The sequence below is a fragment of the Lasiodiplodia theobromae genome (genome assembly GCF_012971845.1).
Source record: "Lasiodiplodia theobromae strain AM2As chromosome Unknown scaffold_5, whole genome shotgun sequence".
Taxonomy (NCBI): Eukaryota; Fungi; Ascomycota; class Dothideomycetes; order Botryosphaeriales; family Botryosphaeriaceae; genus Lasiodiplodia; species Lasiodiplodia theobromae.
The window spans coordinates 1,027,884-1,051,466 of record NW_023336541.1 but is presented as its reverse complement, the minus strand read 5'-3'; the positions used below and the strand labels follow the sequence as shown (position 1 = coordinate 1,051,466).

Here is a 23,583-nt window from a genome sequence, read left to right as displayed (position 1 = left end):
AACTTGACACGTCCGGCGCGATGGGTGATGGTACCGTTGACACGTGGCACAAGAAATGCGCAGGCTCAATGGCTGGTGTCTGTCAGGAATTGTGCATATGATCACAAGTAAAAGGAGTGTTTGCCACTATCGCGCAATTGACAAACTGGGAAGTTTATGGGAGCATCCGCAGAAGAGGATAAAGATAGGAGAAACGAGACACACAGTTCGGGTGGAATCTAGTGTGCGGTAGATGCGGATTTTGAGGCGCTGTTGCAGAATGGTCCACCCCGATCGGAGATTTGGCCAGCTTCAATTCGTATTCGACAATGGCGGAACTTGCTTTTTCGAAAAAGAAATAAGTATTAAGCCACGAAACGAAACAAATAGATTCATGCATTTCATTTTCGTCTGTGGCGGTAGCTGAAGCTCGTAATATTCGAAATATAATCAGTGGCTTTCTTCTTGTGTCACATAATGAGAGCAGATCGGAATCTTGCACCATAATTACAAAAGAAGGAAAGTTATGCCTTGAAAACATTTCCAACTTTGCACAACTAGTCAAATCAATAGTGCGACACTCTGTGGAGTTTTGAAGTAGGTGACATCTCTCCAGGCATCTTTGGACATGTTTTTTGCCTGGGTTGAATGGGCTTTGTGGGTCGTCATAAAAATTTAAACAGAAAATATCACAGCCACGCAAAGGTCGTGAAACCCCGAAATCATCTCAAATAATTTGTTTTGCATAATCAATGCATTCATGATATCTCTGTACTGGAATGGGAGCCCAATCCAGGCAAGGTGTGTGAACGCTCGGACAGTCAAACGCTTCATCCTGGAACTTGTGGCTGCGCTTCTTACAGTGACCAACCCGCAGCTGTCCAGCTCGCTGCGCTTGTGATCTTAATAAAACTTCCAGATAAATCTATCTCAACATCCACTGCTTCCTCCCTTGGCATCATCTTCGCAAGGCTTCACAAGTCATCCTGCATGCAAATCTCGCCCTGCTTGGCTCTTTCCTCAATCCAGCAACATGGCGCCCACCTCGACTGCTCTAGCCGGAGCACCTACCAGTACTGATTTTGACGGCGACGACTTCTCAAACAATCTCTTTAGCGATTTGGCACCTCTCCTCACCCTCTTCGGCGAACAAGTTACCAAGCAATTTCTGAGCCTGTCTTTGGGTTGGGCCGATCACATTCTTCTTGCCGTGGGGCCGCTTGGAATCATTACGATAGTTGTCAGAGCTATTCGCGTGAGCGGTCCCAAGAAGCTCAAGGCTATCATTGGAAGGTCGGATACAATTTCGCATTTTCTGATAACTTTCAATTGGATTTTGAAGAATAGAGGGCTAATTCATCGTTTAGAGCTCGTGAAAGCCTCGCAACAGCGGAATTAGAACTCTTGTCCTCGACCTCACATGACGTCTGCGAAATGTGGGATGGCAACCAGATTGTTCGAGCAATAGGCCAACCAACAGATATGAGAGAGGTTATAATTCTCGAAAGTATCCATGGAGAAGACGAACAAGCAGTTGTACTACGTGGCCTCAACTTTTTAGAGGCGGTAAACAATCAGGTTCTCAAAGTGGACCGGTTCATGCCCATGTCAGATGAAGAGGCACTTGTGCGGAAGCTCATCGAGCAGGCACCGAACATTACCCTCAATGTTACAGGTGCTACACTGTCTAAATTCGAACTCTGGGTCTGGGCAGCTATTGGACTTGCAGTTCAAATAGCAGCTCTGACTGTACCAGGCCTAGCGGTATACCCGTGGAAGTGGCAGAAAAGAGAAGGGGACAGCATTCAATATGGTTACCCTTGCTTCCTCGCAGGAAGCCTTGCTATAATCCTCGGGGCTTTGGGCTGCTCTTACGTCATCGAGAAGCGGACAGAAGAGCTTTCTTTCCGTCCTCATCCTAACTTGGCAGTTGGTATAAGAAGTATCTTGCGAGTACAGAAAGCTTGCACTGTTGGCGATCAGCACTTCCAATCATACGCGATTTTCAATGAACCCTCTGATTGCACGTCACGAACGTCTCGCTTGAAGCCTAATCATGGAGGTATTTGGAGGTAAGTTATAGAAGATCCTGATTGCTTACAGGCACTCATATTCTTGTTCGCACTTGCTAACTTTGGATCTCAGTTTTCTCTCCGCTGCTTCAACATTCATTGCCGTTTCCGGATATATTATTCAGTTTGTCGGACTGAGGGCCTTACATTGGTCAGTCACGATAATTCAACTTGGTGTTACACTCGCAATGACCGGTTGCAGAGCATGGGTACGTCGAGGACTGGCTACTCAACCTACCTGCATACCTTTGGACGAAAAGAGTGAGGCTGCGTGGCTCACGTTGTTTCTTCTGACGGACGACTATGGGAAAAGACCCGAACAGCTGTCCTCCAAGCAAAACCTTCGTCAAGTTCGCGGTTGGGAGTTGCGCGGTCTCACGTCTTGTTTCGAGTGGCATCCAGGTTACAGTCCCGTAAACAGCACCAACCACTACAACGCCAACGATGCCGTTAAACTCCACAAACAACATCGCCAGCTCTTGAAACAGCCGCAAGCGGACTGCGTATGGTCAAATCGACTTTGCGTAGCGGTTGAAAGCATAATGAAGTACATTACGTCTACTAGAGACGTTTCGATCCAGCCCGAAGGTAAAATTGCGAAAGAGGAGACTCTATCATGGGCCATCGGGACTAAGCACAACTGGCCAAACGGTGCAGATACTGACCCTAAGAGGGTTGGTCGTCTGACAGCAGAGGTAGAGATCAGACGTACTGACAACATGAACGGACACAAAGGAAGCTCCAAGGCCTGGATGGTTGACGCTGATGAAATTTGCAGCATCATGGAGCTTTGGGTACTCTCTGTAACGCAGATAATTGGTCCTAAGCTCCTTTGTCCAATTCCCGGGGGCGTCCTCGGACGTGACGTGGGTAAGGACTGTTTATGGTATTGTCATATCTTGGGTTGTCTCACTGGAGACGACAGCGAAGGGAACTCTTTTCCGAACTGGGAAATATCTTCTTTCGCTTTTAATAAGGGAAGGAAGGAGAGGATGACCCGCAGGCAATTGACCGGTTTGCTGAAGAATTCACCATTGGAACTTGCAGCTATTGATGCCAGTGAAACTTCTACGAATTTCCTGGTCTCTAGTAGGTATTATCCACTGCGCAAGATACTGGCACTGGAGCTTCTACGTCTATTTCTTTCAGCAATCTTCTCCGGAGTTTCAGAAAACAACAATACTCAATCAATATCGAAGATAGGCACGATATTCAAGTCTCTAGAAGCAAAGCCACAAGAGCATGGGTACCCTGGCAAACTGTCCTACAACACCATGGCCATCAACGCAATTTCTTCTTGCATTATCAACGCAGGCTTGGTGGACACAGCAGATGAAGCCAACAACTATGTGATTCCGGCACTCTCACGATACGATCTTATTACCATTAAATCCAAGCTTCCATCCCAACAGCTCGCTCATACGGTCGTTTCCCAAGGGTCGAGAGAAGATGAACTCTGAAGCCTCTCTACACCTGAAATATTAGCAGGCGATCCAGGTGCAGACATTATACTCAGGGAAAACTGCAGCATCAATTGGAGCAATATGATGGATATGTGGGTGCGGCATGACGGTTCCTCTTGAAATTGTGTAAATTAACGCAAATATTCGTTATCATCAAATTTTACCAAGTTTACCCTTTTTCTTTTTCTTTTTCAACTTCTACCACGTCCAGGTTAATTTCCTTCATGCTTATTGCACGCAGGTAAGAAATAGAGAAGCAACGACATCATAAATCGTATTATTCACACCCGCCTCCAACACCAGCGACAACGACCCTTTTTTTTATAGTACTACGACAATTGCCATAAAAGCTTTTAATGGAGTTGAAGTAATTATCACTAGTTTGCGTAGAGTTTTAATAGGTATTTAACATATGCAAAGTGTTTTTATAAGGCATCGACAAAACCAATACTTAGCCAATATTACGTCAAGCACTCTTTCTAGGCCTTTCCAGCCCATCTTTAAGTATCTAGCTTATTAGCGGCCGTTAACACAAATGGAAAAAGTAACGCAAAACATATGTATAGATCAACTGTTCAATTGACTACCGGGGTCAGGAGAGTCTATCCTGAGGGTCTATCAAAGTGACAATGGAGATTCGAGGCTTTCAATGTTTTCGGGGTACCGAAGACCACCTTGTTTCCTCACCTCATCCATAACCTTCATGACAGCAATACTCTCATCCAAGCCGAACCGACCCTCTTTACGCCCCTCAATGATGGCAGCGGCTGCTTCATCTGCTTCCCAGAACAGACCTTGACCTTCGCCTTCACTATGTATGCCATTGCTCCAGCCAGAACCCTTGCCTGGCCCTGGATAAATCCATTCTTGATCTTCACACGTACCGTCTCGGAGAACAAGTCTTGTCTTTGTAGGACGGTATAAGGGTGCGAAGACCTGTAACTCTCCATATTCGCCGTAGATCCGGCATGCTGGTGCTGTTTCCACTCCTTTCAAAGGTTCCGTCGCGTACCTTATGCCTGTCGTCGCGACTGCATGAACCTTCCCTTCTCCGCGAGGAAAACTGAGTAGGATGGTCGTCAGTTCGTCAACGCCCATAGTCGAACCGTATTGTTCTGTGAATGATTGAACGGATGGCATCTTTCTTTCGCTCTGAGGTACCGTGGTGACGAGTGCTTGAAATATCCAAGTGAGCGCGTAGACACCGAGTCCAAGTAGGGCGCCACCGGCTAAATCAGGATTCACCATCCGGTGTTTCCCGTCGTGCATAGACTTTTCCGGATCCAGTGCATGACTACAGTCGGCGTAGACGCGCTGTAGCTGCCCAAGTCTGCCAGACACGACTACATTACGAACGTACTCTGAGACAGGAAGGAATCGCGTCCAGACACCTTCCATGAAGAAGACTTGCTACAGAGCATTGTTATTAGCTCCGTGACAATGTATTCATGAATTGATTTTGCTAACCTTTTCCTTTGCCAAATCCCTAAGCCTCTCCGCCTGTGCCGCATTGACTGTGAGAGGTTTCTCACATAATACATTCTTTCCAGCCTCCAAGCAAAGCCTCGCGTTCTGGTAATGTTGCGAGTGTGGCGAAGCCACGTATATGATATCAACATTAGCGTCAGAAACAAGATCCTCATAACTGCCGTATGGCTTTGCTGTCGTGGGTGCGTTAATTTCTTTGAGGAAACGAGCGGCTTGCGCGATACCGGAGGAACTAGCGACCGCACTAATTGTATGTTTGATATGGGTGACTCCGCGCGTTGCTGGGTCGAGAAGGAGTTCCAGCGCAAAAACCTTTGCGATACTTCCTGTGGCCAGGATTCCCCAGCGGATTTCTGGAGGAACCGCCATTTCGGCGATGTTCAATATTTTTGAATTCAAACGTCGTCCATCTTTTGCTTTAAATACCGAATGGGCCTGCGAAAGATTAGTAAACTACCGAGATACCCCGCACGTGGAATCGGATAAATACGTACTTAACCGGACTGGGACCCGCACGTATGAGGCTGATTTGCGGGTGTTCATGTGTGACTCGTGATCGAAGGTCGCTTGTTACAATTAAGGTCAACCAAATTCGTATTAGTCATCTCATATCTTTCCATACTGATTGGAAGCTCCCAATGATAAGATCAAGCAAAGGAGACTAATGCAAAAATACAAATAAAAAATTCCGATAGATATCACACTTATGGCTCCGGTGGCCGGTCACATACGGAAGAGCTTCGGGAGAAATTTTCCACACAGTCAATGTCGTGCCTCCAATTTCCAAAGCTCTACGGGGTACGGAAGCTATCATTCAGCGCCAAGAAAAAGCAACACCCTGGCTCTGCGGAAATCCGGGCTACAATTATTGGGGCTGACCCTTGCGGCAACACGGACGTGAGAAGGCGCGGACTAACCATATCAAGGGTAGCCAATGAACGGCCCCCATTGCGGGTAGTGTTGTGACGTAGCTGGCTGACCTCACAAGGGAATCAGCCTCTCAGGGTTTCCTAGCTACAGCGGACTGGATAAGGCCCGTCCCGAAGCTGCCTACCCTGAGGTGATTCAGAAGTGCTCCTTGAGGCTCTCAGCCGGCCCGCAGCCGGTTCCGGGTACCCGTACCCGTAGTCCCTAGGGTCAAAGTTTGTATTCGAACGATGGATTCGGATCCAAAATTTCCCGCCACACTTCGGGTACGGGAAACGCCATTCCCGCTTGTTCCAACGTCACACTCTCGGATCCAGTATGTTAAGTAGTACGCCTCGTACGCCACAAGTATATAAGCTTAAACCGCATTTTGTCATAAGGTCAAACTTCCCACTGGTATCATTATCGTACATCCATCCACACGTCCTTCAGCCATGTCTACAATTGACAGCCCACCACCAGCCTTGTCCCAGGCTCTCAAATGGGAGAACAGCTACATCGTTGGTTTATTCATCTTTGTTGGTGCACTCGTTTACTACTTTCTTCATGACGAAAAACCCTATGCTGGCTTCCCCGTCTATGGAAAACGCGAAGGCGAGTTTTTTCACACCAAGGCGAAAGAGCGCTTCAAGAATCATGGAAATGCTATAATGAAGAAGGGGCTTGAAGAGGCAAGTGCTCACCATTAGCCATGTCATCCGGGAATGGAGGTTTCTGATTGACTCAGCAGAACAACGGCAAACCTTTCCAAGTCTTGTCCGATATTGGCTACATGATCATTCTTTCGCCTGCCCACGCCGATGAAATCCGCAATGACGAACGATTCTCGTTCGATGCGCTGCTGTACAAAATGTTCCTCGGGGATTACTCTGGGCTGGAGCCGCTCGTATTTGGAACTGGGTTTCACGGCGTAGTTTTCAAGAGCTCGGTCCGCAAAAACCTGACGCAGTCTCTTGGTACAGTCCGCTCTTAAACCCTTGCCAAGTAGCGGAAGCACGCCGAGTGGGCCGACTTGCTAATTATATTTCACAAAGGCGCTATTACGGCAGATCTTTCCCAGGAGATGACGGCGGTGTTGGAAGAGACTATGAGTCATATGACAAAAGGCAAGCATGTCATGCAGGAGTCCTAACGGTCCATTACAGTACTAACCTGATACAGAGTGGAGCGAAGTCAAATTCGTCCAGACGGCAACGATAACCGCCGCTCGCCTCTCCAACCGTGTCTTTTTGGGTGAAGAGCTGAGTCGCGACAAGGATTGGCTCAATGTTTCCATCATGTACACCGTCGACTCGGCCGAGGCGGTGCAGGAGTTGCGTATGGTCCCTTCGTTCGCACGCGGGCTGGTGCACTGGTTCATGCCCAGCATGAATCGATGCCGCCAGCACATCCGCACTGCGCGCCGCCTGATCAACCCTGAGGTTTCGACCAGGCAGAACGCCATCCGCGACGCATCATTGACCGGAAAGGCTTGGAAGAAGCCGGTGGATTCTCTGGAGTGGTTTATGGACAACGCTGGTGGCAAGTCGTGCGATTACGCGCTTGGGCAGATCGCCCTCGGCCTTGCCGCGATCCATACCACTTCGGCAATGATTGTAGGCATGCTGTATGACCTAGCCGAGCATCCGGAATTTATGGAGGAAGTGCGCCAGGAAATTGCGACCGTGTTGAAGGAGGATGGTGGGTGGAAGAAGACGAGCTTGTACAAGATGAAGCTGCTCGACAGTGGCATGAAGGAGAGCCAGCGCTTGCACCCCATCACGTCAAGTAAGCATCCTTCTGCGCCGTTGACATTTGTTTGCTAACCCTGCCGCAGCTCTCGTCAATCGCGTCCTTACCGAAGACGTTGTTCTCAAAGATGGGACTCGTCTGCCCAAGGGCGCCATGGTTGCTATCCCGAGTATCGCCATGGTCGATCCTGCCGTTTTCGGCGAAGACGCCGACCGCTTCGACGGACGTCGCTTTCTGAGGCTACGTGAACAACCCGGCCAGGAAAACCGGTGGCAATTCGTCACGACCAGCCCCGAGATGTTTGGCTTCGGACATGGCATGCACGCGTGCCCAGGCCGCTTCTTCGCGTCTAATGAGGTCAAGATCGCTATCGCTCACCTCATACTCAAGTATGACTGGAAGTTCGATGACAAATTGCCCAGGCCGCAGAGCATGAAGGACAATGCGCACGCGCCGAATCCGGAAGCTGGAATATGGTGCAGAGCGAGGAATCCCGAGTTGGCGTTGTAGTTGGTGAAACAAGGGATGTTGAGGTGCTGTGGGCTTTTTCCTTTTTAGACTGCTTCATGGGTTCTTGTATTGTAAAGAGAAGGGAGTGGGATGGACCGTCGCAAGTTTCCCCAGTCTCGATGGGTTGGGGAGCGATACGGATTCTGGTCCAAGCCCCTGAGTTTATGCAACTGGCCAATAGACGTAAATGGAATAGAATCTCTCCTGAAACGTTAGATCGGCGCTCGGATAAACCTGCAGTCGCGAAGAAGACCGTGGGGTGGGCTAAAATAAATCAAATCCTGCTTCTCCCCACACAAATTTCTCCGTCCCCGCACATGCTCTTTCGACCGTTTCGTCCACTTTTCGGCTTACGTGGCTTGTAAAATTTGGGGTGGCTGAAGTGCAGCAAACATGCCATCGACAAAAGAGGGTGTACCGGCTTCACGATACCAATGCGCGAAGTGCAACAGAAGCTACAGGCGGGCCAGCCACCTACGTCGTCATGAAGTAACACGTAAGCCATTGAACTAAGTAAGTCAGACCAATCCGCTAAAACGTTTTAGATACTGGCCAACGACTATACCAATGTCCTGTCTGCGGCCGTTCGTTCGCTACAGGGTAAGTAACGCTGTCAATTTATGAGCTCCCATACTGACACTCAAGTACAGCGACGTCTCTCGCAGGCATGCCAAGGCTTGTGCGAAAAAGCACAATGTTCGTCCCCCGCCAGAAGCAAAGCGTGGCAGGAAAATGCGTGCTTGCAAGGAATGTTCGAAACGTAAACTTTCGTGTGATGCGAACGACCACGGCGAGCCCTGCACCCGCTGCCGCTCGGAAGGGAAAGCATGCAGTAACGAGCGAATGGCAGCCAAGTATGAGGTCCCACACAGCGATCCATGCCAAGCGACCTTCCTCCTGAGTTATACAGGAGAAGTGAGGGACACCTCGGCAGAAGCGTACGTCACTGATGCCGCAGCCCGGCTAGAAGAGGATCTAGTATCTAGTCCATCTAGTGGCTGCTTTTCGGGCCTTGGTTCATCGGAACCGCATTATTCCCCGGGATCCCCGAGTAGCCAATCGCCTGATTGGGTGCCCGTTCTTGATGTAGAGATCTCTACTATGTACAGCAACGTTCAGCTGTCTGAGGACGTGAGCCAAGATCATCACATGGGCAGTCGCATGGATGAGCTCATCAACAAGCTTTTCGAAGCCCACGAGAAGATGGGAACGCAGTCTGGGTTTGACTTCGCGCTAGCAAGATCTGTGTTCACGGCGCAGAATGCCCAAATATTCCTCGGGGCCCACTTCGACGTCTGTCACTACGATATTCCCATTGTTCATCGATCGACTTTCTCAGCGAGGGAGACATCCACTCCCCTACTGCTTGCGATACTTATGAACGGATCTTTGTACGCGCCCCCGAACGATTCTGCATTGGCAGTTCGGTCATTCTTCAGAGATGCTGAAGAGTTCATCTTCCGCCATCTGCTCGGACATTATGAGGCGCCAAGCTTGAATCCTGACTGTGTTCAGGCCATCCAAGCCGCTCTTCTTACTACATTCGTACAGTACAACATGAGGGATCTGGAAACACGGCGCCGGATAAGGACGCAACGGTTTCCAATATTGGTTTCCCTGCTGCGATCTTTGGGCTTGACAACGCTTAAGCGGCGAAACTGGGCTGGACTGGATTGGCGAGATTGTATTGCTGACGAAGTCCGCATAAGGCAAGTCCCATTGTAAGAACAGGTTACGTTGTAACGCTAACGTCATCGTTAGGTTGGGTCAGTTTACCTATTTGGCTGATTGTCACTTTGCTCTTTTCTTCAACAGCCCACCTCAAATGGTGATCTCCGAGATGACAGGCGACCTCCCCTGTCGTGAGGATATTTTTGAAGCTCAGACTGCTTCTGAGTTCGATCTCCTCGCTCCCATGCTCCAGAACAGCCCCAGATGCCCGTCTCTCCACCAGTTAGTCTCTGCACTCATGCACGGACCATGGTCAGGACCAAGAGAGTTTCCCTATTCAGGTTTACCGATATCAAACCTATACCATGCTTTGCTAGGTACGTAACTACGATTTTATGAGAGATTGAATATTCACAAGGCCTTATTTAGTTCTACAATCTGCTTGTTTTCTTGCCAAAACCAGTCCTTTTGGACAGGACAATCTGAATGCAACTTTTCGTGCAACCGACAGATGGAAGGCACTATGGGATCTTGCTTTACAAAGAGAAGAAAGTGAAACCATCCGATGGGGCATTTTGATGAAGAATATCTTGGAGATTCACTGGCTTATAAGAACGACGGTAAAGGCGGCGGTTTCAGCAGACGTCAGCTGTGCATATATGAAAAACATTGCGACGGATTCATTCGCTGATATTCATTATTTCATACTTATCCATAGGGGACTAGAATACTAGTCTCTGAGTATAAATTTCAATCGACCTGATTGTTACGGGCAAAACCAACAAGTGAGGGAAAAACCGACAACTGCGGGAAAAACCAACAATGCGGGCAAAACCAACACCTGCGGACAAAACCGGCCGCTTCGGAAAAACCAACAGCCGCGGGCAAAACCATCACTCAGGGAAACCACAACTTGAGGTGCTGAGGGATAGCTCGGTGCTCAATTGGCTGAATACATCAATGCATCTAGACCTCTTCCTTCACGTCCACAGAATACTAGACTCAGAATTTTATTTACTTAGGCTATTGAAAAACACGGCAATATAAATAGGACGGCTCTTATATGACATTGTAGCCTAATTGGACCAACAAAATGCACTTCAATCCATGTATCTAGACTGCATATGTACGTTTCTATACAGGCTTTACTAGACAGGACTGGCTCAACAGATCATACCTCCGTCAACTTGGTACACACAGCCAGTGACGAACGAAGCCTCATCGCTGAGCAAGAACGCGAATAGCGACGCAACTTCTTCCGAAGTTCCCATTCTCCCCATTGCAGTCTCCCTAGCCGCTCGTCCCCCGATCATTTCAAGGGCTGGCCCAGTCATGGGCGTCTCAATGTATCCCCTATGGTGTATTAAAGTCAGTTATAATGATCTCTATGAGCAGCAGATCTGACTTACGGTGCAATGCAGTTTACTCTCTGGTTGCGGGCTCCCACCTCCTTCGCCGCAGTCTTGGAGAGCCCAATGACGCCATGTTTCGAAGCCACATATGCGCCGTTAGTAACTTGGCCCTGCAAGCCTGCAGAGCTCGAAGCGTTCACAATGCTACCACCAGGTGCCAGGTGCCTCAACTGAGCGCGTAGACAATGCATTACGCCGTTCAAATTGATGTCCAATATAAACTTTCTATGATCAGTCCTGGGCTTTGCGTCCAAAGAATTGTCTTGGAGTTACCTTCCAGCTCTCGTCATCCAGATCCTTGACTTCCAATGGCGTCGTCGGCGCCACGCCTGCTATGTTTGCCGCGCCATCCAACCGCCCAAAAGTGGCTACTGTGGCTTCTATCCACGCGTCGACTTGTTCCGGCTTGCGCACGTCGACAACACGGGAGAATACCTGGGCGCCGGTACTCCTGATCTTGTCTGCAGCTTCTTCCAGGTGTTTTTCTCGTACGTCGGCAAGGGACACGCGGGCTCCTTGACTGGCGACCAGAGTTGCGACCGCGAGTCCTATTCCGGAAGCGGCACCGGTGATTGCGATCACTTTACCTTGTAGGGAGGCCATGGCAAAGACTTTCGGGTTGGTTCCGGAGCTTTTGTCGGATTTGGAAGGATTTGTGGGGAGAGTTTGACCAAAGAGGAGAGCGAATGGGATAGTCGGATGCTGTAAGTACTCGATAGTAGCAATAGGTATATATGCACATGTGCCAAGCCGGAGCGGGGATCATGCAGACCGATGCGGGTATGGATGAAGCCGGAGGAGCGATACAGAGTAGGCCATCAATCCACTTTAGAGCGGAATCTCATTAAAGCCCCACTGTAAATAACCCACTTTATTGGTTGACACAGCCTGAAGCGAGAGCCCTAGACGTACGAAGTTCAGGCAATTAGGCATGGATAAAGGGTAAAGCACCGAGGTCCATTTGGGCAGATACGGAACGGCTCTCGACGTTCCCGCATCCTGGAAAGAAAGCCGGGTGAGAAGTTAGGAACGCCAAATGCAGTATGGCCGACTCAACCCGATAAAAACAAAATCGACCAATCGTGTATCCGGAACGAAATTCTGGATAGTCTAGTGGCCAAATAAGCTTTGCAGTCCGTGCCCTGTCAGCGTATCAACAGCGCCCCCGGCAACAAAGGGGTGTACCCACATTTCCGCTTGCTAAATCCAACACACGATCCCATCGACATCTTTAACGCTGTTCGCCACAATCAGCATGTCGAACGTAAGGCATATCCGATTGCCTGTTTCGGAAGAGACCCAAACTTCTTTTATGTTGTGGAAAATTCATCTTTAGAGCAATTCTTCGCCACCAGGATAAACGTGTCATTATTCTACTTAAAATGAAGCCGGCAACATAAATGTAGTTTATAGGATAATGACGATCAAACACTGACCAAAACCTTTTTTTTTTCCTGCAAAAGGCTCTCCTTCCAGACTCCGCTTCTCTTGTAGCCACCAAACAGCATATCCTCCACCCGTGTTGAGCTTGTGCAGTTTGCACCCACACTTCACACTTCCAGAAACCCTGCCATGCGAATCTCGCGGCTGACATCCTTTGTGTAGACCGACGCGTGCAATCCGTATTCAGTATCATTTACCTTCTGTAGCACCTCCTCTTCCGTCTCAAAGGTGCAGATGTTAACCACAGTACTAAAGATCTCCTCCTTCATAGGTTCGGAGTTCTTGGGAAGTGAGAGATATGTAATCCGACAAAGTATCCGCTCTTTATCGTACCCGTATCTAAATTGCCATGAATGAGCATCCCGCCTGCAGATTTGCCAAGCTCGATATACTTGTTGACAGACTGGAACTGAGATTCATCTGCCAGCGGACACATCTGCACGCCTGGATCAGTGAAGACTCCGATCTTGACATTGGCGCAGTTGTCTTTGAACATCGTGATGAACTTCTCGGCAACCGTGTTCTGGACATAAATCCGAGAGTTTGCCATGCAAACCTGGCCCGAGTTCCATGCTATGCTGTGTTGAGTTTCTTTGGCAGCAGCGTCAAGATCTGCATCGTCAAAAATAGTAGCCAGGCTCTTCTCGAGGTAGACGTTCTTCAAGTTCGACTTCGCTGCGGCTTCAGTGATGAGGCGGCCAGTACCTCCCGATCCCGTGAACTAACGGACACGGACGTCCATGTGAGAGGAGAGGGTCGCGCCAGAAATGTGATGGTGGCCATGGATGGCATTGATAACACCAGGGAGAAAACCGACCTTTTGGATCAACGTGGAAATGAAGGCAGACTTCTCCGATGTCAGCTTTGGTATGTAAAAGCTTATCAACCACTTGTCAGGGATACTGGCAGTCAGGGGCGCTTTCTCATTACTTTTCAGAACAACACAGTTTCCGGCCGCGATCATAGGCGCGGTCTTCGATCCAAAGAAGGCTACTGATGCATTCCAAGGAATGACAGTGGCAACAACACCGTAGGGTCCACCAAGATTTAGTACTAGCATTGCCGGTGTATTTAAGCTCGGTCACCCCCGAGCCTGCCATGCTGCCCCTGAGAACAGGTCGAAAAAAATCAGCTCATAGATGCCATTGATATATTCGCCGCCCGGACATCCCATTCTGATTGCTTCAGATAGGACCTTTTCGAAACGCTCTCACGAAGCAACGCGGCCAGTCTCTTTAGGTAGGCACCGCGCTCCTTGACTAAAAGGGCAGCACATGCTGGTTGCTCATTTTCGCGGCTGCCACTGCAGCAATGGTATCATCACTGCTAACCTCGAAGACTGCGAATTTGTAAGTAGTCGTTAGCGCAAATTGCAAGTGAGTACGTACTGTTGGCAATAACTTCGCGTGTGGAGGGCGAAATGATGTGGAAAGTTTCCATGTCCGAGCATTCAACAAATTGTAGAAATATATTAATTGTATACCCCTTATGATACCTGTTGATGGTATATTTCGTCATTGATGAACAGCCTTGTTTCAACACTTTGGACGTCAGTAGTGCCGGTCTAGGCAGCCATTGTAACTCAATTGATTCGATGATGGGAGAACAGAAGAGATGCCATCTTGCAATCGAAAGAGGAGCCTCGGAAAGCCCTTTTAGATTTTCTACGAAGGACATTTCATGATGTTGTTATAATTCAGCTCAGGAATGATTTATTGTAATTCATGCATTTAAAGTCCCCTCTCGTAGCCGATGGCTAGCGTGGATTTGTATTTTGCTCATGTCATGGGTAGATGAAGCTATCGTCCGGAAGAGAATGTTAAATTGAAAATTCTATATACCCGTCCGGACGATAGCTTCAGCTGCCCACATATGCTCTTTTTCTAAGGAAGAGCTGGGGCACAGTTACGCTATGTTCTAAAACCCTGCTATTCTTCGCGCTAGCCATCGACTGCAGCACCCCTCTGTAGGCCGCGGAACATGGATCGCTAGTAAGGTTTTGATGGTGTGCGCAGATCAAGGCTTAGCCCAGCTTGGCGTGGCGGGGCGCCCGCTGCAGGCGGAGACCACGACCCCATTAACCTCATGACGACCTCGGTAGAGAAGCGTTGTGTTTCTGAAGATAGTAATCGCCTGGACTGCGGGCCTTCCACGATAACCTCAACTAACAGAACTAATCAAGCCAGACTCCCACAGTTCCAACTTGGGCGTAATTGAAAAATAAATCTGGATACTATTATAGACACGTAAAATACTCAAATATGAGATTCACAGCAGAGAGTTGGGTTTGGCGGCGATGGTTGGATTTGGTCATTACCCCTTCCACTTGCCTGGGAGCCCAGCAAACGGACCGGCTGTATCTCAGCCTCTCTCGAGAACCATCTCACGTTAGACCAGAAGTTATCCACATTCCTTACAAAACTTCTTGATGGTGACAAGTTCCTCGGGACGCTTTCCCAAAATGGTGTGGCTTGCGAGCGCTCGGCCGAGCCATTAGCTCAATCTGGAAAGACTTGGCAAAACCCGAGGCCGGAGCCCGAACTATCCATAAAATACTTATAGATGTTTAGTTATTTCATGTCTCTCTTCAACAACAACAATCAATTGATCTTTCCATTTCACCGTAATCCTGTAACCATGTCAATCAATGTCAGAATCCTGCAAACGGGTACGATCCGCATTCGGCCAAGCCACAAAACACAGCCCGCCGACCGAGCAGTTCTTCTCCGGAGACTTCACGTGTTGACAGATACAACGTGGACCGAGCCTCTGCCCATCAACACATACCTCATCGAACACCCAGAAGGCTACATCCTGTTCGATTCCGGCGAGTCTCCGCACTCTATGGAGCCCGGCTATTTTCCAAAATGGATGCCATTTTTTCACCTCGCAGTCGATATCAACGTCCGCGAAGACGAGGGAATTGGAAGGAAACTCCAGGAACAGGGCATCGAGCCTAACGATCTGAAAGCCGTCGTGCTTTCCCATCTCCATCATGATCACGGCGACGGCATTTCGGACCTTAAAGACGCCCCAATCTACGTCAGCAAAGAGCATTGGGATGCCTACAAGTCTCCTGTGCAAGCCACCATTGAAGGCGCTGTTCCCAACCAATGGCCGGAAGGATTCGTCCCGAAATTGCTTGAGCCGACCGGTGGACCCATTGGGCCCTTTGAGAGAAGTTACCCGATCACATCGGATGGAAAGGTGGTCGCAGTGGATACTCCCGGCCATGTGCCTGGGCATCTAGGACTCATTGTGTATGGAGACAAGGCCACGTACTTCCTTGCTGGGGATGCAACTTATGATCAAGTACTTCTGGATCAAGAGCTCACGGACGGCGTCAACAGCAACCCTTATCTGGCAATCGAATCTATCAAGAAGATCAAGGAACTTGCACGGCAGCAGCCGCTTGTACTGCTTCCTGCACATGACCCAGATGCAGCACGGAGGCTGGCTGAGCTAGATTTCTATAAGCCAACTGAGCTGTAGAGTAGAAAAGAAATGATATTGTTGAAGATCGAAGACTTGTCTATAGACATTTCTTAATATTGTTGGTCCGTGTTATGTTTAGCTTCATTTGTTTCCTTGACGTTTCATTCAGTTTTCAACAAATAAATTCGGTATTGAAATTCATAAGTAGACCTTATCGGAAGTGAAAATGATTGTGCTACTGGTTCTCTTCATATATAGTATTTCACTCAAGAAACAGACATGCCCGCTTCAAGGCACCGCACCAGTATAGAATCCACAAGCTGGTATTCCGAAGGCTAATCTACTCGTATGAATAATTTTCAACACAGTCAATAATCATCAAGCAACGCGGCTTAGCGAAGCCGATGCAACAGCATCATGAATTTCTTTGTCCGCTCCCGACACCAATGGCAGCAACGGCGATCTCACGGTCGCATGTTCCAAGATGCCCCTCGCAACCAGCGCATGCTTCAACGCCACCGTTCCCTCCATATGGCTCGCCCGGTGATACACGCACTTCGTCAACTGCAGCAACCGATCATGAATCGCCCTCGCCTTCTTGTAGTCCTTCGCCTTCCCCGCCTCGATGAACTCCACCAGCGGCTCCGGCGCAATGGTCCCATACCCGACGAGCATCCCATCCACATCGAACGCCGTGTGCAGCAAATACTCATCATGGCACGTGAGGACCTGCAGCCCGGGCCTCTCGCGGCGCAGAACCGGAATCTCCGTGTCCCACCTGCGCATGTTCCGCACGCCGTTCTTGATCGCAAACACGCCGGGCAGCGCCGCGATGTCCAGCAGCGTCTGCAGGCTGTACGTCGCCTTCGTGTTGTCCGGGTACTGGAACAGGATCAGCGGCAACCCGCTCTTCTCAAACACCGTCCTGTACCGGTCCTGCGGCGCGCCCGGCTGGTAGCCGAAGCGCAGCCAGCCGTGGCTCGGGTAGAGCAGGCCTGCGGCGGCGCCGGCGGCCTTCGCGCGGGCGGCCTCGAGCGCGGCGACGGCGGTGCCCTCGCCGGTGATGCCGGCGATGATGGGGATGGGGTTGGTGGCGACGGAGGCGACGAAGGCTTTGATGACCGAGACCTGCTCGTCCGCCGTCAGGAAGGTGCCTTCGCCCGCGTGCCCGAGGACGACGAGACCGGTTACCCCGCGGATGCTGCTGAGCCAGGACCCGAGGCGCTGGATGGCGGGGTAGTCGATGGAGCCGTCGGGGGTGAAGGGGGTGACCGGGGCCGGGGTGAGGCCGCGGAGGTCGATGGCTGTTGACATGGTTGGTTGGGGAGGTAGGGGGTGAGGGAGTTTGGTCCAAGAGTGAGGATGAGGATCGGAGTTTTGTTTTTGATCGGATTGTACTTTGATTTTGAAAGTTGAATGAGCTGTGGGTTTGGATTGTGTTTGGTTTCTTCGGTCAATAAATACACTGCTTATTCTGATTCTAGGTTGCCAACTTGTTCGGATTCGCGGAACTCGTGCCCGGATTCCTGGTGCGGAGAAGGATCGTTGATTGTATTGATGTGGACTTCCTTACCCAATTGGTTTGGTTCGCAGCTGAGTCTCACTATGTGTATCCATGGCCTGGATCCAGGAAATGCTTTGTTGAGTTAGTGTGGTCTGGGGACGCGGGGAAAGCATTGCGGGGTTGCCTTGTGTTGGTGCAACAAATCCGGGAATCCGAATTATCCGGGGGTGAGTTGAGACCAGAATCCGTGAATCCGCTCCAGAATTCCAGAAACCCCACCCCGCAAACTGGGGGACCGGGCCTGTTCGACGCACGGGTTAAAACTCGTTTCTTGTTCTAACATCTCGAGACATCTCTCCCGTGAAACCATTCAACTCTCGAGCGATCATTCATTTTACCCACAATGGCCACCGTGCAAAGGTCCCTTGAGAACATTGACGTCGAAAATGCACACACTGAGAAATCAGGAGTGGTCAACACGGAGCAGTGCTCTCACGCCATAGGAATGAGCTTGGACGATGAAGAGTTCCTCGCCAACTTCTCAGAAGAAAAGAAGAAGAGTGCCATCCGTAAGGTATGCTTTCATAGAGAAACGTAGTACTAGGCCTCGCGTTTCGACAGGTATGCTAACAGCGAATCTCCATCCACAGGTCGATGTAAGAGACCACCATCTGCCGTTACGTCCTGCCGACACTGACAGTCTCTAGTGGCGACTCATACCAATGCTGCTGATGCTGTACTTGATTACATACATTGATAAGACAAACATTGGTGAGGAGAACTCGGATGTAGAAGTGTTCACTATCAGCAGGCTGACTTTGAAAGGAAATGCCAAGATTGAGGGTCTCCTCCCCAGCTTGGGCATGACCGGAACGCAGTACAATATTGCGCTTTCCATTTTCTTTATACCTTATGTTCTAGCTGGTAAGACTCTAAGTGTCATTTATAACCAGAGCTAACATTCGTCAGAGGTCCCAAGCAACATGATCCTCGAGAGATTCACGCACCCGTCGCGATACCTTGGCTCAATGGTTTTTGCCTGGGGCGTCATCATGACATGCACTGGAATAGTACAGAATTTCCCTGGTCTCACAGTAGTCAGATTCTTGCTTGGTCTCTTTGAGTGAGTCGATCAATTCTCTACTCACGTCCGGCTCTGTAGCCCTGACAATGTGAACACAGAGCAGGTTTCTTTCCAGGAGCCATATTGCTCATATCGAAATGGTACCTCCCGAATGAGACTCAAACTCGAATCGCTCTTCTATATTCTTCAGCTGCATCCGGTGGCGCATTTTCAGGCCTTCTAGCCTTTGGTCTGGCCAAGATGGATGGACTCGGTGGTCTAGAAGGTTGGAGATGGGTAGGTTTAATCTATGCGATTTGAGATTATATTTCAATGTCATATTGGAAATACTAAGAATGTACGGCAACAGATTTTCATCATTGAAGGCATCCTCACCGTTTCCATGGCCGTGACATGCTTTTTCCTCCTCGTTGACTCGCCCGCCCTCTCCTCGCGCTGGCTCGACCCCGATGAGATTCGTTACTTCGAGCTGCGCCAATACGCTCGAAGGATGCACAGTGTTCAGGCGTCGGGAAAGAAGAAGACAGTGCACTGGGGTGCTCTCTGGGCTGTGCTGACCGACTGGAAGATCTATCTCCTGATCGTCGCCAACTGGTCCAACGTCGTCCCCAACTACGCGCTGAAATTTACTATGCCGCAGATCATCAAGAACATGGGTTACACATCGGCAACAGCGCAGCTGCTGACCATCCCACCATACGCTGTTGGAGCCCTGGCTGCATACGTGTCTTCGGTATTTGCAGACCGCTACTCGTGGCGGATGCCGTTCATTGTTGGGCCACAACTATGTTTGGTAGTGGCGTTCTCAATTCTGTTTACAAAGTCCGAGCATATCAAGGATAACGTTGCGGTCTGTTATTTTGCTGTATGTCTTGCTTGCTCTGGGTAAGTGTAGACCCCATACTCATCCTAGTCGTGCGTTGAGCTGATAAGAAGTACGCAGGATGTATCCTATCCTTCCCGGTCTCAACGCCTGGAATATATCGAACCTTGCAGGTCCAGAAAAGCGGTCGATCGGGATCGGTTGGTTGATCTGCGCTGGAAATGTCGGTGGGGTCATTGGGAGCTATATCTACATTGACGATGAAGCACCAAAGTATCCCACCGGATACGGCACGTCTTTCGGATTTGCTGCAGCAGGCATTGTTGCTTGCTTCGCTCTCGAATTCACCCTCTGGACAATCAACAAGAAGAACTCGAGGCACACTGAGGAGCAGATTCGGGCTCAGTATTCTAATGAGGAGCTTGAGAAGATGGGTGATAGAAGCCCATTGTTCCGATACACCTTGTAGAAGGCTCCCAAACACGGAGATAACACGACTATGAGCACCTATTTCTTCTTTTTTCTTTCATGAGATCATGACGGAGGATCTCATTAATTCTATGCCAATCGGGTCTTTCTTGTTTGCTACTAGCCCGTTTGCCATTTTTCAGTAATTAGTTATTTGCCAGCTTATATATATATTCCATGGATCATCTTGCGCATCCGTCAAACTCATCGAAATCGAACTTTGCTCAGAAAAATTGGCAGGCTGGATAAGGTCCTGTTCCGCTGCTATTTACTCCTGTGATAGCTGCAAAGGTGGCGAGAGACGCGGAAACCCCCGCACACTTCAGCAGGATTCTATTTTACTAAAGCAAGACACAACAAGCCGCCCACCATCGACGACTTCTTAAGACAAGACTTGTATAGAAAATTATCTTAAACATCTTACAAGACGATATTATCTTGTTTGCAAAGACGTCTTGCCGAACCAGAACCCTGCACTGCAGCAGGCGGGGCTTTTGTGGAGACTACCCCGCAAATCGCTCTCCATAAAATGCACACTCTTTGTCCGCGCGTTCTCGGATTTCGCTTCAGCACGTACGCTGATCGGTGCACCCGCAATCATGGATGTGGCTCATCCCCAAACATCATCAGTATCGGAATCTTCGCCCATGTCATCTACACCACGGCGAAAGCGCAGCTCGGCCGCATTGCCACCAAGTCCGACAAGTGATATCACTGAGAACAGACGTAAAGCGCCGAAAGTCAGCAGGGCATGCGATGTTTGCAAAGCTAAGAAATCGAAGTGTACGGGCACGTTGCCGTGCGGGAACTGTGTAAAGAGAGGGTTGACATGTGTGTATGATGCCAAATACAACCGTGGAAGAGCGCCAACTCCGCAACCGGGAGTATTGGATCGAGGGGAGCGGCAGGCAGAGACTTTAAACCCGAGGTAAATGAATACTTGTGATTCCTGTAAGACCTAGACACTAACATATAACGTAGAGCGGAGGTTGGCGTTCGAAATACACCAGAAAGTTGGCGGACGGAGCAGGAGCGCCCCAACAACATTGCTGTTGATAATGCGCCCTCGCGAGCATCGCCGGACATGGACATTGCTGAGATTGGAGGCCAGTACCTCGACCCAACATCCGGTCTTACGTTCCTTCACAGAGCTTGGAAAAGACTATCGGCACAAAGCTGTCAGGCAATGCCAGATCTTCAGAACGGGGCGGAGAGGAACCAACGAATGGCGCATGCGGGGGACAGACCGTTCATTTTCAATACAAGTACCGCCTTACCAATCCAGGACAGGCAAGCGACCGTGGAATTGGTGGGATACTATTTTGACGGCTGTATCGCCACTTACCGTATACTTCACCGTCAAACCGTAACAGCCTGGCTCCAGTCTCTGCTGGACAACGTGGAACAAAGTCTACACATCTCGCATGGCATTGGGAATGCAAAGTCAGCGGTAATCCTCGCCATCCTCGCCATTGCTACTCTCCGCCAGGAGAAAATATGCAATTTGACCGCCGGTGGAGGGTGCAATCCAAGTAGCGCTGATCAACTTCTTTGTGCATCAACGAACTTGACAGAATCCGAGACCGGCTTCCCACGGCTAGAGTCGGCACAAGCACGGCTGCTTCAAGTCAACTATCTTCTTCAGGCAACACGTATGAACCAGGCATGGTACGTCTTTGGCAACGCAGTGCAAATCATCTCGGCGCTCGGACTGCACAGAAAAGCAGGCAGAAAGCGGAACGGCGCCCCAACCAAAAACCAATCCTCAGACTACATCAAGGACCAGTGCAGGAAACGAACGTTCTGGGTAGCCTACATCATCGACAAATACCTCAGCGTCGTCCTCGGCCGTCCACGGCACTACCACGACGACGACATCGACCAGGACTTCCCCGACCTCGTAAACGACGCCGACATGACGCCGCAAGGACGTTCTACCTCCGACCCCCTAGAGGACTGCCACGTTGAGGCCCTAATCCTCCACGCAAAGTGCAATCCCATTTCCCTTTACCTCCGCTCTCATTTCCGTATACTGACTGACTCTACCACAGACTCGCCCAGATCATCGGCCAGACCTCACGAGAAGTCTACTCCATTGCGCCCAGCAAAACGAAAGATGCCCGCGTCGCCTCAGCCCACCGCCTGATGCGCGAGCTCCAGGCCTGGCGCGCCAGCCTGCCCCCGCATCTCAGCACCGTACGGCCTGCAACCTTAATGCCCAATTTTCGCCGGCAAACGGCGGCGCTTAAGCTAGCCTATTCGCATGCAATAATGCACGCAAGCCGGCCGTTCCTACTGGGGCACAACACTACAAGTAGCGGTGACGACAACAATGATGGACGGGACGGAGAAGTGAGTGCTGTTAGCGATGCGGTAGCGGAGTGCCTCGCCGCAGCGAAAGTGGCGCTGCAGACAGTGGATGCGATGGCCGGGGATGGGACGCTGTTCCATGCGTTTTGGTGGACATACTACGTCACGTTTTGTGCACTGGCGGTCGTGTATGTCTGGGAGATTCAGCAGAGAGTGGGCCGGGATGCGTCAGGGACCGACGACGGACCTCTTAGGAAGCTTTTCGATTTGGCGGAAAGGTGCCATGCGCATTTGGAAAAAGCGACGGCAGCGGATTCGCCGAATCGGCGGTATAGCATCATCCTGGAAGAGCTGCGGCTGGAAGCGAAACAATCCTCCTGTGGGGGCTGGGGCGGGGTTGGTGCACAGTATGATGTCAGCGGGCAGGTGATGCATCCGCTTCATGCCGCGGGTAGTAGCACAGTTGTCAACGATGAAGTGTTTGGTAGCACGGTGACGTCAGAACTTGAGGCCGCCCTGGTACAAGAGGGGGAAATGAATTTTGGGCCGATAGCGAATCCGCTCGAGCAGTGGGAGGCCAGCGATTGGTTAGACTTGGATTCTTCGGTGAGTTTCAATATATGCCCATATCCTTCCGGCCATTTAATCATCATACTGCACAGGCATTCGAGCTTTTCCTGGATATCAATGGCTCGCCAGTGTACAGTTTCTGAGGAGCATCTTGTTGCCGCGCACAGAGAGCCCAACTCTACCCTTGCCCACTCTGATGCGGAGAATTGTAATCCCTCTGTGCAGAGGAGTCTGTTCGCTGTGGAGAGAAGCTCCCCAGCTCTGGCAATTCAGCATGAAGCTCATGCCTCTGAGTATCCGAATCAAGTTCTGCGTTTCGATTTTTCTGATTCGGGCCCACTGATTCGTAGGCGTACCGTGCGTTCCGTTGTGGCGGCCAAGCCCCAATATTTTTCGTCTTCTTTCTCTCCGTCCAAAGTAGCCAGATAACCACCGATAATGCAATCAAAAGTGGCGCTGCTATTCCAACTCCAACTCCAGCCATTTGTGCACTTGTGTAAGTTGTCCCATGGGATGGATTTTGCTCGGTCGATGCATTTACAGTTGCTACTGCGGTCGGGGCACCAAAGACCTCACTGTAAGAGCTGGAGAGGGCCTCCCTACGAAGTCTGGCCTCGAGGTTGTTATTCAGCGTGAAGTTGTGACTGGACTGGGAGCACCCGCGAGGGCCACATGCCCAAGTTGCCGTAGTGC

At 50.1% G+C, this 23,583-nt stretch overlaps 6 protein-coding genes across 6 annotated transcripts; 3 read left to right on the top strand and 3 right to left on the bottom strand.

The window, feature by feature from the left end:
- Positions 1–6,701: 6,701 nt before the first annotated feature.
- Positions 6,702–8,170, top strand: LTHEOB_2165 (Cytochrome p450 protein; the record flags this gene model as incomplete). Its single annotated transcript, XM_035510947.1, has 3 exons — positions 6,702–6,885; positions 7,091–7,696; positions 7,746–8,170. The coding sequence occupies 3 exons, from the start codon at positions 6,702–6,704 to the stop codon at positions 8,168–8,170; spliced, it is 1,215 nt and encodes a 404-aa protein (XP_035365105.1).
- Positions 8,171–11,484: 3,314 nt separating this feature from the next.
- Positions 11,485–11,856, bottom strand: LTHEOB_2164 (3-alpha-(or 20-beta)-hydroxysteroid dehydrogenase; the record flags this gene model as incomplete). The annotated part of the gene is made up of 1 exon (XM_035510946.1): positions 11,485–11,856. The coding sequence occupies one exon, from the start codon at positions 11,854–11,856 to the stop codon at positions 11,485–11,487; it is 372 nt and encodes a 123-aa protein (XP_035365104.1).
- A 947-nt stretch (positions 11,857–12,803) lies between these two features.
- LTHEOB_2163 (uncharacterized protein) lies at positions 12,804–13,438 on the bottom strand (the record flags this gene model as incomplete). The annotated part of the gene is made up of 3 exons (XM_035510945.1): positions 12,804–13,035; positions 13,089–13,371; positions 13,423–13,438. 3 exons carry the CDS (start codon positions 13,436–13,438, stop codon positions 12,804–12,806), a joined length of 531 nt encoding a protein of 176 aa, XP_035365103.1.
- A 1,895-nt stretch (positions 13,439–15,333) lies between these two features.
- LTHEOB_2162 (Metallo-hydrolase oxidoreductase) lies at positions 15,334–16,188 on the top strand (the record flags this gene model as incomplete). Its single annotated transcript, XM_035510944.1, has 1 exon — positions 15,334–16,188. One exon carries the CDS (start codon positions 15,334–15,336, stop codon positions 16,186–16,188), a length of 855 nt encoding a protein of 284 aa, XP_035365102.1.
- A 321-nt stretch (positions 16,189–16,509) lies between these two features.
- LTHEOB_2161 (Dihydrodipicolinate synthetase) lies at positions 16,510–17,445 on the bottom strand (the record flags this gene model as incomplete). Its single annotated transcript, XM_035510943.1, has 1 exon — positions 16,510–17,445. One exon carries the CDS (start codon positions 17,443–17,445, stop codon positions 16,510–16,512), a length of 936 nt encoding a protein of 311 aa, XP_035365101.1.
- Positions 17,446–18,038: 593 nt separating this feature from the next.
- On the top strand, positions 18,039–20,011 carry LTHEOB_2160 (D-galactonate transporter; the record flags this gene model as incomplete). The annotated part of the gene is made up of 7 exons (XM_035510942.1): positions 18,039–18,209; positions 18,286–18,291; positions 18,343–18,559; positions 18,605–18,758; positions 18,818–18,995; positions 19,069–19,604; positions 19,663–20,011. 7 exons carry the CDS (start codon positions 18,039–18,041, stop codon positions 20,009–20,011), a joined length of 1,611 nt encoding a protein of 536 aa, XP_035365100.1.
- Positions 20,012–23,583: the final 3,572 nt, after the last annotated feature.